The sequence below is a fragment of the Spermophilus citellus genome (assembly GCF_964194105.1).
Source record: "Spermophilus citellus genome assembly, chromosome: 1".
NCBI lineage: Eukaryota > Metazoa > Chordata > Mammalia > Rodentia > Sciuridae > Spermophilus > Spermophilus citellus.
The window spans coordinates 61,218,012-61,234,331 of NC_138182.1; the positions used below are offsets into that span (position 1 = coordinate 61,218,012).

Here is a 16,320-nt window from a genome sequence, read left to right on the forward strand (position 1 = left end):
CCTCAGGAAATTGCACAATAAGACAATTGAAAGAATTAAATTAGAGAAGCTAAAAGCAAAAACGTAACAAGGAAAAGTAATCAGTACCTGTGGGACACCAATGAACATCCAACTGATGCCTAATAGCAGATGTAGAAGGAAAGGAGAGAGGAAAAAGGGATCACAAAAATAGCTGAAAATATAAAATCAGAAAATGTCGAAGTCCCATGAAAGACATAGATACACATGCCCAAAAAGCTAAGAAAATTTAAAGCAAGGATATACCTAATGAGATAAACCCATTGAGATATAAGGTCAGATCCTTAAAACATAAAAACAAAAAAAGAATTTTAAACACAGTAAGAGAGAAGTCATGTACGAGGGATGCTCAATGAGACTGTTAGCTCATTTCTCATCAGAAACCATTACAGACAATAATCAGTAGGACACTATATCTAAATTTCAGAGACAAAATCAAAACAAGACAAGACAAGCAAAACCTTGCAGCAAAGTATTATCTGACAAAACTATTCTCCAAATATGAATAGGAAATTATTATATTTCCAGGTAAATAAATTCTGAAGGAAAGTATACCAGTAGTAGTCTTATTTTACAAAAAATGTTAAAGGTAGTTGTTCAAGCTGAGATGACAGACACTAGACAGCAACTTGAAGCCAAAAGAAGAAATAAAAATCATTGGTAAAGTAACTACATAGGTAAATATAAACACCAGTATTATTATATTCTTCGTTTGTATCTTTATTATTGCTTTATATTTTTAGCAATTACATATGGCAATAATTATAAATATATTAAAATACATACAATGTGCAAAGATGTACTAATAAAAATATTGTGTCACTAAAAACATAAAGGGATATGAACAGAGATGTATAGGACTAGAGTGCATAAAATCTATCAAAACTATATTAGTATTATTTAAACTAGGCTTCTTTAAGTTCAAGAAATATCTAAGCTAGTGACTAATAACTTAAAACATACACAGAAAAATAAAAAAATGGAAACAAAATACTATACTATAAAATTAAACTACAAAAAAGTAATAATATCAGAAATAGGAAAACAAATGAAATACAAAAATAAATATCTAATTGACAGAAGGGCATTAAGCTTTATCAGTAGTTGCTTTAAATATAAATATATTATCTTTTACAGGAGTGGTAAACTGGATTTAAAAATGATCTATGGACTACCTATTATACAGCACTCACTTTCTATTACTAACTATCAATAATGAATAGAACAACCATGTAGAAAATCAAGAAGAAAAAAAAAAGACTTGAATAATACTATAATACAATTAGGACTAACAACATGTACAGAAAGTTTCACTCAATGATACCAGAACACATTTTCTTTTCCAGTGAACATGAATTGCTTTGTAAGATAGAACATATATACTACATGCTCTGAAGGATAGTCCACAAAACAAGTTTTAATACATTTAAAAATATTAATATCATATGAAGATTCAATTTTGATCATAATGAAATGAAATGAGAAATTAATAACAAAACCTGGAAAATTCATTAATATTTGAAAATGAAACTAGTCTTGGAAAGTTATGAGTTAGAAGGTAAACATTTAAAAAACTTAACAAAGAAAGAAAAATAAAAGCACACTTACCAAAACTTTTGAAATGCACTGAAAGAAATGGAAACAGAGAAAGATAGAGCTACAAATACAAGCTAAAAGTGAAATTATATGTATATATATATATATATATATATATATATATATATATATATATGTGTGTGTGTGTGTATCTTAAATAATTAGGCAAAGATTAAAGCTTAACAAACTTATCAGTAGGAATGAAATAATAAAGTTTAGACCATGGATAATTGAATTAGAGGATAGAAAAACAAAAGAAACAACAAAACTAAAACATGGTTCTTTGAAAATGTAAACCCAATTAATAAACCTTTAGGCTACACTAATGAGAAACAAATATTCAAGTTATCAATACTAGAAATGAAATTTTCATATTTATTACATATTTTTAAAAATTAAGTTTATATCAGAATACTATAAATGATTGCAAGTCAAAAAATTGTAACTCAGTTGAAATAGACACACTTCTAGAAATACAAACCATATTATCGTATCTCAGAAAAAAATAGAAACTCCAACTACGGCTATAATGAACAAGGAAATTAAATCAGCAAACTCCTCCCCAAGAGGAAAAGCCCCAGGCCAAATGCCTTTATTGGTTAATTTTACCAAACATTAGCACCAATTCCACTTAAACCCTCTGAATTAAAGTAAGGATTACCTACTAACTCAAGCTATGAGGTCAGAATTACTCTGTTACAAAAACCAAAGACACTCATGAAAACAAAGGCACAAGAAAATTTCATTGTGAGTATATCTACAAAGAACTTAATAAAATATCAGCAATCTAATCCAATCTCATATTTAAATTATTACATATGAGAAAAAAGTAATTTCATTCTAGGAATGTAAGGCTGACTTAAAATATCATAGTATAACACATAAGTAAAATAAACTGTGGAAGAAACATTTAATTATCTCAATGAAGAAAACCATTTAAAAAATTACAAATCTTCTCATGAATAAAAATACTTGACTAGGAATTGGAGGGAACATTTTCCATCTTATAGACGTCATACACTAAAACATCATAGCTAGCATCATATAAATAGTGAAAGCTTAGCTTTTCTTCCGAGATCAGGGGCAAGACAAGGATGTTAAATATTATCTCTTCTATTTATTATAGCATTGCAAACCCTAATTAAAGAAATAGCTCATAAAAGGCATTAATGTTAGAAAGGAAGAAATAATATCTTCCCTGCATGAGGATAATTTGATATTGGATATAGAAACCCTTAAAGAATATGTGCACACACACACACACACACACACACACACACACACACTCCACAAAATCAAACAAAAACCTGTTTGAACTAAAAATCTAATTCAGCACAGCTGCAGGATCAAAAAAAATATTTGCATTTGTAAACACTATAAGAGTCACACAAGAAGAAAATTAAACCAGGGATGGTGCCATGGGTGGTTGAGGCAGAGAATCTCAAATTGGAAGCCAATCTGGGCAGCTTAGAGAGGCCCTAGGCAACTTAATAAGACCCTGTCACAAAATAAAAAATATAAAGAACTGGGGATGTAGCTTTAGTAGAGAGCCCCTGTCTTCAATTCCCACTACTTCAAAAGAAAATTGTTTTAAAAAGCACAGGGATTTACAATACAATTGAAAAGAATATTTAGAAATAAATTTAATGAAAGAAGCAAAATTTCTACACTCAAAATTATATAACATTGTTAAAAATAGTAAAAAAGTTACAAATAAATGAAAAAATTCTGTTTGTAGGCTGATAGATTTAATATTATTTACATGTCAATACAAAGTAATCTCTAAAAGAATATACTGAGTACAAAAGCCCAATGATAAACATTTGTATGAATAGTAAAATATTCCAAAATTGAAAAGGAAACTCAGCAATAAACTTGAAGAACAAAGCAAAACATTGTCAGTAGACTCACTTTTCATAATTTTAAAACTTACCACAAAGCCACAGTAATCAAAACTATCCAGCATGCAGATTAATGGCACGAAACAAAAAGCCTAGAAACCCTCACAATTTTGGACACTACTTTCAACAAAATGATGCAAGATCATTTGCTAGTCAAAGGACTGGTTTCAACAAAAGTCTGTAATGGGAAATTTTATATCCACAAGCAAAAGAGTGAAGATAGACTCTTACTTTTATAATACAAAATGAATTAATAACTGAATTTGAGAACTAAAGCTATAAAACCTTCAGATGAGAACATAGAGGGAAATGTTCATGGCATTTTATTCAGAAGTGATTTTTTTTTAGATCTGACACAAAAAACATAAATAATAAAAAAATGATACTGATGTAACTTCCTCAAGATTAGAAACATTTGAGCATCAGAGGTTACTATGAAGAGAATGAAAAAGCCACTTTCAGAATGGTAGAAAATATATGCTAATCATATCTGATATGGAATTTGTATCTGGAATATGTGGAAAACTCTTTTAACTCAACAACATCATCAAAAACAACAACAAAACAACTCAATCCCAAAATGAGCAAAAGACTTGCATAGATATTCTCCAAATAAGATATATAAATGAGGGCTGGAGATGTGGCTTGAGCAGTAACATGCTCGCCTGGCATGTGCGGGGCGCTGGGTTCGATCCTCAGCACCACATAAAAATAAAAGATGTTGTGTCCACCGAAAACTGAAAAATAATATTAAAAAAATCCTCTGTCTCTCTCTCTTCTCTCTCTTAAAAAAAGATATATAAATGACAAATAAGCACATGAAAAGATGCTAAAAATCATCAGTCATTAGGCAATAGGCAACCACAATGGAAAACTACTTTGCATCTATCAGGTGGTTATTGAAAAAATATATATAAAAAGAAAACCAGAAAAAAAAAGTGTTTAAGAATCACTGAGAGGGCTGAGGTTGTGGTTCAGGGGTAGAGCACTCATCTGGAGACCCTGGGTTCAATCCTCAGCACCACATTAAAAAAAAAGAAATAAGTGAAATAAAAGTATTGTGTCCAACTACAACTAAAAAATAAAAAATGAAAAAAAGAATCACTGAGAAAAACAATAGGTTCTTAAGTTTGGGAATACCATATTATCCAGAAATTACACTTATATACCCCAAAGAAATGAATGATGGACATTTATACAGTTTTAGAAAGCTGGCCAAAATATATGACAACAATTTCAGGAGGGGAATTTTGTTTGGGGGCTCATGTGTTAGATGTCTTAGTCCATAGATGACCAAGTCCATTTTAGGGGGCTCAAGTTAAGGCAGGACATTGTGATGGAAAAGTAGGAGGAAAGCAGTTCAGAACATGGCCTACAAGCAAGCAGAAAATGTACCTTTCACCATGGATAAAATGTATACCCCCAAAGCACATCCCCAATAACCCATCTCCTCTAGCTATACCCTACCTGCCTAGTTACCACACGGTCAGATAATTAATGCACTGAATAGGTTAAGACACTCATAACCCAATGATTTCACCTTAATTTTTTTTTTTTTTTGCATTGTATCACACATGAGCTTCAGCGGGACATCTCATACTGAAACCACAAAATACACTAATATTATTTGGTCTTAAAAAATGAAATCCTGATATGTGGCTCAACATAGCTGAATCTTGTAAACATCATACCAAGTGAAATAAATTAGGGACAAATACTGTATAATTTCCACTGTGTGAAGAAAGAGCAAATTCATAAAAACAGAAAAGCAGATTAAGGTTTCCAGAGGCTTAAGGGTAGGCATAATTGAGAGTTATTTTTTAATAATTATAGAATTTTGGTTTCAAGTAATGAAAAGTTTTGGAAAAAGAAATTGGTGATGGTTACACAAAATAGTAAATGTATTAATGCTACTGAATAAACACAAATGGTGCAAATGGGAAAGCTTCATTTTATATATACTTCATTTAAAAAAGTGGGGGGCTCCTTTATTCCCTCTATTTGGAATGTATTTTTTCCTGATAACTGACTATAACTCCATATAGCCACTTATTTTACTTCATTATAACCTTTGCTCTATTTTCTTATTTAAAAGAACTTATTATTTTCTAATATCTGTGTGTATATATATATACACACAAGTAATATACATATATTATTAAAAATATTTCTTTCTTTCTTTTTTTTTAGTTGTAGATGGACACAATACCTTTACTTTATTCATTTATTTTTATGTGGTGCTGAGGATGGAACCCAGGGCCTCGCACATGTGCTAGGTGAGCGCTCTACCACTGAGCCAGCCCCAGCCACACTTGCATGGGGTTTTGTTACCCCAATGGAAACTAAATTTCTCCAAATTTGTAATCTTTGTTTTACTGAAGTATAACAGCAATCCAAGTACAAAGGACACAGTCAATAAATATTTACAGAATGAATGCATAAATTATTAAAGTCCTAAACAACTATCTTCTGTGGAAGTGCAAGAATGTTGGATTTGGAACATGGTAATAATATGCTAGTGATTTTGGTGATAGCCTTAGTAAAAGAAGACATTTTTTCATACTTTGCTGTTATTACCAATTCCTTTTATTAGTATTAAAAGCCTAAATAATGTAGTTCTCGCAGTATATACCATGGTTTTATTCAAAAGAATGCCTTTGGGAATGTGTAGTATATGAACATGTTCAACTGAGGATATTTCTTTTGTCATTGTTTTTCTCATACAATAATATCTGACAGCCCTGCTACATAGGTTGAAAAACACCAACATTAATCTACTTATCTATATGTAGTTATCACACATTTTTTGCATGTACACTGACTTTTGGGAAATGCCTTTGATAAATCATAAAAGAGCAATATTATATCAAGGCAAACCTTAAGAAAGGAGAGTTACTTGTTTACTGAATTATAATTAGCCTCTGTGCATGTTGAATTGAAATCAAATTTCTGTTAAATAGGGCCCCAAGAAATCAATTGTAACCAGCAGTTAATGACCAGTTTGCTAACAGCTTGAGGCAAAGCCAAGGGCAGTTAACACTTGAACAAATTAGTTGTTAACTGTGCTAATGACTGATTTTGCAGGAATTGTTGCTATTATAAACAGTCATAAATCTAGCTTTACCACTGAGTCTAGAAAAGTTTGCTGCCAAAAAATATTGTTATGCCCTCAGTTTTATACTCTGAATTCTAGTTAACATGAAAGTCTAAGATCATATAATGCTAGATTTCCTGCTTTCTTGGGAGTAAAATTAGAAAATTTTGTTTCTTTTCTCTTTTCGTAGTATAGTTTCATGTATGTATAGAATTCTGATAGTTTATTATGAGAATCAGTAAGTATTATAATGAGAATATGCATTCTAAATTTAAAAGTATATTGATGATCTATATTTTAAAATACGCATTTTGTAATGTCCGTATTGCTTTCCAGGGTTGTTGCACCAATTTGCAATACCTTTTCTCCTAAATCCTTGCCCAAATTTATTGTTACTTGCATTCTTAATAATTTCTATTCTGATTGAGGTGAGATGGACTCATAGTGTTGTTTTAACTTGCATTTCTCGAGTTGCTAGAGATGTTGAACATTTTTCATATATTTGTTGACTATTTGTATCTTTTCCTTTGTGAACTGCCTGTTTAGCTCCTTTGCCCATTTATTGATTGGGTTATTTTTTTTTCTTGACTCTTTTTATTTGAGGTCTTTTTATGCCTGGACATAAATGCTCTATCTGAAGTGCAGTTGGCAATGATTTTCTCCCATTATGTAGGCTTCATTTTCATGTTCTTGATTGTTTCCTTGCTGTAAAGACTTTTAGTTCAATACCATCCCATTTATTAATTATTGATTTTACTTTTTTTCCACATTTTGGATCTTGTTGAGAAAGTAGTTTCCCAGGCTGATGGGATGGAGAGTTGGGCCTACATTTCTTTTAGGAAGTACAAGTTCTCTGGTATTATACTTCATCCACTTTGTGTAGAGATTTATGCTGGGTGAGAGATAGGGATTAAAATTTATTCTGCTACATATGAATTTCCAGTTTTCCCAGCATCATTTGTTGAAGAAGTAACTTTCTCCAATGTATGTTTATGGCAACTTTGTATAGTATGAGGTAACTGTATTTATGTGAGTATGTCTCTGTGTCTTCTGTTCTGTTCCACTGATCATTGTGTATGCTTTTGTGCCAATACCAGCTGTTTTTGTTAATATAGCTCCATCGTATAATTTAAGGTCTGGTAATATAATGCCTTGTGCTTCATTTTTCTAAGAATTGCCTTAGCTATTGCGGGCCTCTTATTTTTCCCAAATGAATGTCTTGATTATTTTTTCTATATTTATGAAGAACATCATTGGAATTTAAATAGGAATTGCATTAAAGTCTGTAGAGCACTTTTGGTAGTATGGTCATTTTGACAATATTAATTCTGCCTATCCAAAAAACATAGGAGATCTTTCCACTTTCTGAGAGTTTCTTTAATTTCTTATTTCTTTATTCAGTGCTCTGTAATTTTCACTGTAGAGGTTTTTCACCTTTTTGTTAGACTGACTCCCATGTATTTCCTTTTTTTTTTTTTGAGGCTCTTTTGAATGGGATAGGTTTCTCATTTCTCTTTCAACTAATTTGTCATTAGGTGTGTAGGAACAACAGATTTTTAAAATAGGTTTTAATTTTATATCTTGATACTTTGCTGAATTTGTGAGTGCTAGAGACTTTCTGGTAGAATTTTTTTTGATCTTCAAAATATAGAATCATTTCATTGGCATATAGGAATAATTTGAGCTCTTGATTTCCTATTTTTTCCTCTGTATTTATTTATTTATTTATTTATTTGCATAATTACTCTGTCTAGAGTTTCAAGGACTGAGTTTAATAGAAGTGGTGAAAGAAGGCAAAACTGAATTGTTTCAGTTTTTAAAGGGAATGCTTTCAATTTATCTCCATTTAGAATGGTGTTGGCCTTGAATTAACATATATATATATATATATATATATATATATATATATATATATATAGCTCTTATATATAATGTTGAGTTATGTTCTTACAATCTCTAGTTTTTTCTAGTGTTTTGAACATAAATAGATATTGCATTTTCAATGAAATTTAGACAAAAACAAAACAATTTAAAAAAACCAAAATGTTGGTTCTTTGAAACAATGAATAAAACTAATAAACTTTTAGCCAAGCTAATGAAAAAAAGGAGAGTAAAAAATGCAAATTACTAAAATTCATAATGAAAAAGGGTATAGCATCATGGACACTACCGAAATACAAGCATAATTATCACAACCTGTTTGATGTTTGCTCAGTTTCTGTAAAATAGGGTGGGAGACAGATTAGAAATATTAAAGCTTTAGAAATTTAGAAAATAAAGCAAGGTCTAGACTATAGCTCAGTTGGTAGAGTGGTTGCCTAGAATGTATAAGGCCCTGGGTTCAATCAAAGCATCACCACATACAAAAAAATAGAAAGAAAGAAAAAGAAATAAAGAAAAGACATAGAAATAAGTGAAAAGCAGAGGCATGGTGGAATAATCCATCTCTGATAGTGACTGGATGTAACAACAAAATGAAGCTCATGCTCTTTATTATATGGGTAGGAATACCAATGGGATTCCGTGTGAAAAACATTCTGAGAAGTAATATTGACAAATTTCTAGAGACATAAGACCTACCCAAATTGAATCAGGAAAACATAGAAAATTTAAACAAATAAATTTCACCAATAAAATTGAAGATGTCAAAGAAAAGAAAAACAAAGAAAATCCCAGGACCAGATGGCTTCTCAGCCTAGTTCTATCAGACCTTCAAAGAAAAATTAATACCAATTCTCCTCGAAATAATCCATGAAATCTTAAAGAAGGGAACCCTTCCTAAATCATTTTATGAAGTTAGTGTAACCCTGATTCCAAAATCAGACAAAGACACATCAAGGAAAGAAAATTTCAGACCAATATGTGTAATGAATATAGATGCAAAAATTCTTAATAAAATACGGGCAAATTATACACAAAAACATATTAAAAAACACTGCACCATGATCAAGTGGGATTCATCCCAGGGATGCAAGGTTTGTTCAATATATGGAAATCAATGTAATTCATCACATCAATAGACTTAAAGACAAGAGTCATATGATTATCTCAATAGATATAGAAAGCATTTAGCAAAATATAGCATTCATTCATGTTCAAACACTAGAAAAAATAGGGATAGTAGAAATAGGCCTTAATATTGTAAAAGCTATATATGGTAAAACCAAGGTCAATATCATTCTGAATGGAGAAAAATGAAAGTATTCCCTCTAATACCTTGAGCAGGACAGGGATGTCCTCTTTTTACCACTTCTATTGAACAAATTTTTGAAACTCCAGGTAAAGAAATTAGATAGACAAAATAAAGAAATTAGAAGGATACAAATGGGAAAACAAGAGCTCAAATTATCTATATGCTAATGACATAATCTTATATTTAGAAGACCAGAAAAGCTCCATCAGAAAGATTCTAGAACCGATAAACAAGTTCAGCAAGGTAGTAGTAGAATATAAAATTAACACCCATAAATCAATAAATATTTTTTTTGTGTTCCTATATACCAATGGTAAATCAGTTGAAAGAGAAATTAGGAAAACTGTCCCATTCACCATAGCCCCTCAAATTTTTAAATAAATAAATAGAAAGAAAGAAAAACAAAAACAAAAAAATTTTTGGAATCACTCTAACAAAAGAGGTAAAACACCTATTCAATAAAATCTACAGAACACTAAAGAAAGAAATTGAAGAAGACTTTAGAAATAGAAAGATCTTCCATTTTTATGGATAGGCAGAATTAACATTGTTGAAATGGCCATACTACCAAAAGCACTATACAGATGTAATGTAACTCCTATTCAAATTCCAATGATGTTCTTCATAGAAATAGAAAAGTAATCATGAAATTTATTTGAAAAAATAAGAGGCCCAGAATAGCGAAAACAATTCTTAGTGAGAAAAGTGATGCAAGAAGCATCAAAACACCAGATCTTAAATTGTACTATGGAGGTATAAGGTATAGTAACAAAAACAGAATGTTATTGTCACCAAAATAAATATGAAGACAAATACAACAGAACAGAAGAGAAAGAGACAAACCCACATAAATACAGTTATCTAATACTAGAAAAGATGCCATAAAAACACGTTTGGAGCAAAGATAGCCACTTCAACAAATGATGCTAGGAAAAGTAAAAGTCCATATGTGGCACAATAAAATGTATAAAATGTGACCCCAATCTGTCATCCTGCACAAAACTCAAAGTAGATCATGGACCTAGGCATTAGACCAAAACACTGGGTTTACTTGAAAATGTAGGACTGACTCTCCATCATGTTGGCTTAGGAAGAAACTTCCTCAAAAGTCCCCTCAAGTGCAATAAGTAAAATAAAGAATCAGTGAATGGATGGTATTCAACTAAAAAGCTTCTTCACAGCAAGGGGAAGAATGGAAAGAAAATCATTGCCACCTGCACCTCAGATGGAGCATTAATCTCCAGGTTATACAAAGAAGTCTAAAAACTTAACACCAAAAGAACAAATAACACAAACAATAAATGGGCAGAGGAGATGAACAGACACTTTACAGCAGAACAAATATGAACAATCAACAAATATATGAAAAAAAATGTCAACATCTCTAGCAATTAGAGAAATACAAATCAAAACTACCCTGAGATTCCATCTCACTCCAAACACAATGGCAATTTTCAAGAATATGAGCAACAATAAATGTTGGCTAGGATGTGGGGGGAATGTTACACTCATACATGGCTGGTGGGATTGCAAAAAGCAATAGAAAGATTCCTCAGAAAACTTGAAATGGAGCCAGTATTTGTCCAAATTATTTTACTCCTTGGTATATACCCAAATGATTTAAAAGATGCATACTACAGTGATGTAGCCACATCAATGTTTATAGCAGCTCAATTCACAATAGCAAAGTAATGAAACAAACTCAGTGCCCTTCAGCAGATGAATGGATAAAGAAAATGTGGCATTATAGAACTTACAATGATAAATCTGATGAGGACCCTATGGAGAAATTATGATGAGCCTTTACTCATAGGCATTAGGCTGCATTCTAGTATCTTAGAGAACACAGCATTTGGTTATAGTATCATGATGTGAGTGAGGTTCTACCATACATTCACACCAATTGTTTGGAAGAAAATGTAACTGAATACCTTGAATGTGGATATGATGAGGTCTTCCAAAGGCCAAAGGTATTAAAAATATTTAAACTTGAAATGAAAAAAAAAATTGAATTAGTATAAAAGACTACATTTTTTTTTTCTCTTCAAACTGGTTACATAGTGTCCCAGGAATTTTGATATGTTGTATTTTTATTATCATGTGTTTTGAAGAATTTCTTATTTACTTTATGACCCATTTTTTAATGGTATTTTCAATCCCCATGTTTTATGTGGTTTCTATTTTTCTTATTGATTTCTAATTTCATTTCATTATGATATGATACAATGTATCATATATTTTATATTTGCTAAAACTTACATTGTTTCATCAAACTTGGCCTATTTTTCAAAAATATTCCATAAGCTGCTGAAAGGGTTGTAAATTAAGTTGTTTTGTATAAAATATTCTGTCGACCTCAATTTCTAGTGCCTGACTTCTAGTGAAGTAATGTTCACAGATTTTAAGAGTGGAAATAGAGTATATGTGAAAATGTGGAAAAGCTATCTTTAAAGTCCATTTGAGGGTGGAAAATAGATGCATATATTAATTCAAACCAATGGTCCTTAAATTTTGTTTAGTGTGAGTTTACTTTTTGTAAAAATAAACTTTATTGCCAAGCTTTACTTCATGTCTCATATCTGAAAGACAAATGTAGAACTATTCTATTAGAAAAATGGATGGGACTTAGAGACCATGGTTAATCCTCCTATTACGAATTCTGAGATGTGTTCACAGAATGTGAGAGCACTGAGGGACAAGTTATAGACTGATGGAAGTACACAAAAAGTGGAAGATGATAAAAAGAATTGAAAACCTAGATATCAGTGACTGCTAAACTACAAACACATCTGGGCGAACTTCTTCTTCTTCTTCTTTTTTTTTTTTTTGAGAGAGAGTTTTTTTTTTTTTTTTTTTTAGTTTTCAGTGGATACAACATCTTTATTTTATTTGTATGTGGTGCTGAGGATCGAACCCAGCGCCCTGCGCATGCCAGGCCAGTGCGCTACCGCTTGAGCCACATCCCCAGCCCCACATCTGGACAACCTTTATTTGGCCAAAACACAAAACTGACCCTAAGGTTAAAGTCAGATGGAGGAGCAGGTGGTACCAAAGTTATAACAAGAAGCTGAAATCCATCCTAATAAATCATCTGAAGAAAGAAAGAACATGTAACTCTGAGGGAATTAATGTAAATACTTCCAAGATTCTGGCAATCAAAAGAGCTCCACCAAAGAGTTTAGGACGTTAAGGTTAATGTCACATGATTGATTCTGATCCACTCTTATTCTCCTATTGAGTATGGAAACTTTTTTATAGTTGTGACTTGTTTATTTATGTACTTATTTACTTCTTTATTTTTGTAGGGTGAGGTGAGAGAAAAGAAGGTTATAGTTGAATTGTATCTCTCAGTGCACTTGTTTAGATTCTAATCCCAACCCAGGAATAAGACCTTTTTTTCAGAAATGGCAATATTATGAGATAGTTACCTAAAATGGGACCATAAGGAGTAGGACAAGCTTTTGTCACAGTGTGAATTGCGTCCTTATAGAAAGCAGGGCAAGCTGCTGGTTTGGTGTGACTCATGACCTTATAAGGACAGCAGGGTGAGCTGTTAGTCCAGTTGGCACTTTTGTCCATGTAAGGAAAGCAGGGAGGCTGCTGAATCAGTAGGACTTGTGTTCTTCTAAGTCAGGGAAAGCTCCTGATTCACTCTGCCTTGTGTTCATGAATGATTATCTTCTCTCCTATCTAATTGATTTTTACATGAAATATTTGAATTTCCCTTTCATTTTAAGTTTGTCCTACAGGTATTACCATGGAGTACTCTGGGCATTCCCTTTAACCTAAGATGGAAGAATACCCCTGGTGTGAATCTATATTCAGTAACAGAAAATGCAGTTCTTTTACATCTCTACCCCATCCCCCTCAGTTACTGGTATCAAAATGTAATGCATATGCATTTTATGTAGGACTATATGGAGAATTTATGATCAACCTTTTCTCACTCTCATCCACACCAGTGTTTATATTATATTCTATGGTATCTTAAGGAAGAGAGCAATTTTGTTATAGTATCACCATGTGAGTGAGGTGGCACCATCCTTTTGACACCAGTTATTCCAGGTTTGAAAAAAAAAAAATTGAATACCTTGAGTGTAGATACATTGTAGTCTTCAAAGCAAAAAATTATTACAGAATTTTAGACTGAAAATAAAAGGTATGTTGAAGTTCCATAGAAATTTTAATTTCTAAACAATTAAATGTCTCATAACCCACTAAAGCAAGGAAAAAAAAACCCTGAAGATTTTCCTTATTCCTAATCTGAAAACAGAAAGAGCTCTGGAGGCTCAAAAGTGAGAGGACCATAGGGCTTATGGCAAAGTATGACTGGGTGATTGCTTGCTTTGATGTCACAAGGAGCCATTGTGAGAAAGTTTCAAACAGTAAGATATATGAGAAAGTGACTGTGGTAGTTTTTGTCCACAAGTACAGGAAGCTCTTGGTAGTGACCTGTCGGATACCCAGATAGTGAGTTTAGTGGTTGGTGGTTGGCTCTTTTGAAACTGTTTTATTCTGTTATTTTTTTGGGCTAGCATCCTTAGTGGTAGTTCTGCTGAGGATGCAGAGTCAGAACATTCAGAGGCCCAGCTCCTGCACGAAGAAAGTGGTCAAGGACCACTATGAATTTCTAGGGATCATTGGGCATGGCGGATTTAGCCAGATAACACTAGCTCGCCATCACCTCACTGGGGCAAAAGTGGCAGTCAAAGTGGTGTGCAAAAATGAGAAGAATATCCGGGTACTCTCAGAACCAAATATTATGAGGAGCCTAGATCATCCGAATATCATTCAATTATTTCAGATCATTGAAACTCAGAGAAATATTTACATAATAATGGAATACGCAGATGGGGGAAAGTTATTTGACCATATTCCACCAGGTGGCATGCAGGAGGAAAAGGCCCGCAGATTTTTCAAACAGGTGGTGGGTGCCGTGGACTACTGCCATGACAAGGGAATTGTGCACCGAGACCTTAAGCCAGAGAATGTCATGGTAGATGCCAGAGGCAACATAAAACTTATTGACTTTGGCCTCAGCACCTGGTTTACATCTGGCCAAAATCTCAGGCACTTCTGGGGCACTCTCTCACATCTTGCCCCCGAAGTGGTTATGAGGCAAGCACATGAGGGCCCCGAAGTGGACATCTGGAGCCTGGGCATCATGCTATATTTTTTGTTGACTGGGACCCGCCCTTTTGTGGGGCGCACCACTGAGGATTTACTGAGGCAGATCGTGCTTGGAACATACAACATCCCTCACCGTGTTCCAGTGGAGGCGCGTCGACTTATCCATCAAATACTGACCCTGAACCCCAGGAAACGGCCCACAGCCAAGCAAATTCTTCAGCACCCATGGCTGACAGAGGGTGAGCAGTATGTACCCCAGCATTTTACTGAGGCACTCACCAAACACCCAGACCCAGAAATCATGACCATTCTGTGTGATCTGGGTTATGATCCTTATAAGACCTGGGTGTCTCTGGCCACTAGGAAATTCAATACAGCCATGGCAACATACCTTATATTAAAGCACCAGAAAAGCCAGGGGCCAGGCTGCATGTTCCAGGGGAAGCCTGTGCCTCCAAGGGTTAAGCCTCACCCATGCCCCACGGATCTTTCCCATTTCACTGGCATCACCAAAAGGAGTCCTAGTGAGCCTGTGCTTCCCACCTTCCCCATGCCTCGGCTGCCTGAGGAGGCCAAACAGGCAGGGAAAAAGGCTATGAGAAGGGCCAGCCTTCCGGCCATTCATCTCCACTTCCTGACTACAAGGACCACGGTGCCTGATGTACCCACCCAGTCTGACTCTGGGCAACAGCATGCCAAGAGGAAGCACTGGAAGTGGGTGGTTAGGGGAATTGTTTCTTGTGTCCGAAAACCGTGCTGTTGCATACCATGTGTCAGCAATAAGGTGGCTCTAATGTAAGGGGGGAAGAAATATTCCAAATGCCTAATAAGTGTGGCTCTGATGAAGTGGAGAGGTAAAACCAGACAGCTAAAATAGTGGACAGCCAGAAGACATGATCAGTTGACCCTGACATCTCAGCCTGGGCATGAGTCATATGGACTCTGAAGACCTGCAGAAGCTAAATCTGAAAACTACCTTAGGTTCCTCTGCATAGGTTCTGGCTGACAGTACTTTGGATCCACCAGGGACATCAGGAGTCTTCTCTGCCACATCCTGATAAAGACATGAGATGTTGGAAGCCACAAATGAACTGTGGGCAAGTCTAAGCCATCTCTATCGGCAATGTGCCCCTTAGAGAATTCTGTGTAGTCTCAGCTGAGACTGCTTCACTGACTGCAGAAATCATGGTCAGAGATTCTGTGACATATAGGCCTCTTGGACCCATGCAGGAGCCAGGGCCCAGAGTAGGCCCAGGTCCATCCTGCCATTGGCAGAGCCCCGCCTGAGATCAGGCCTGGCCAATATCCACCTCGCTGACTACCTCAGGAGCTAGGTCCCAGGGTGGGCCAGGGTTCATCATGCCACAAGTAGAACCCCACCAGAGCTC

The 16,320-nt window shown here is 34.1% G+C and overlaps 1 protein-coding gene across 1 annotated transcript; it reads left to right on the top strand.

The window, feature by feature from the left end:
* Positions 1–14,363: 14,363 nt before the first annotated feature.
* On the top strand, positions 14,364–15,731 carry LOC308633480 (sperm motility kinase 2B-like; the record flags this gene model as incomplete). The annotated part of the gene is made up of 1 exon (XM_081266343.1): positions 14,364–15,731. One exon carries the CDS (start codon positions 14,364–14,366, stop codon positions 15,729–15,731), a length of 1,368 nt encoding a protein of 455 aa, XP_081122469.1.
* Between the last annotated feature and the right edge of the window lie 589 nt (positions 15,732–16,320).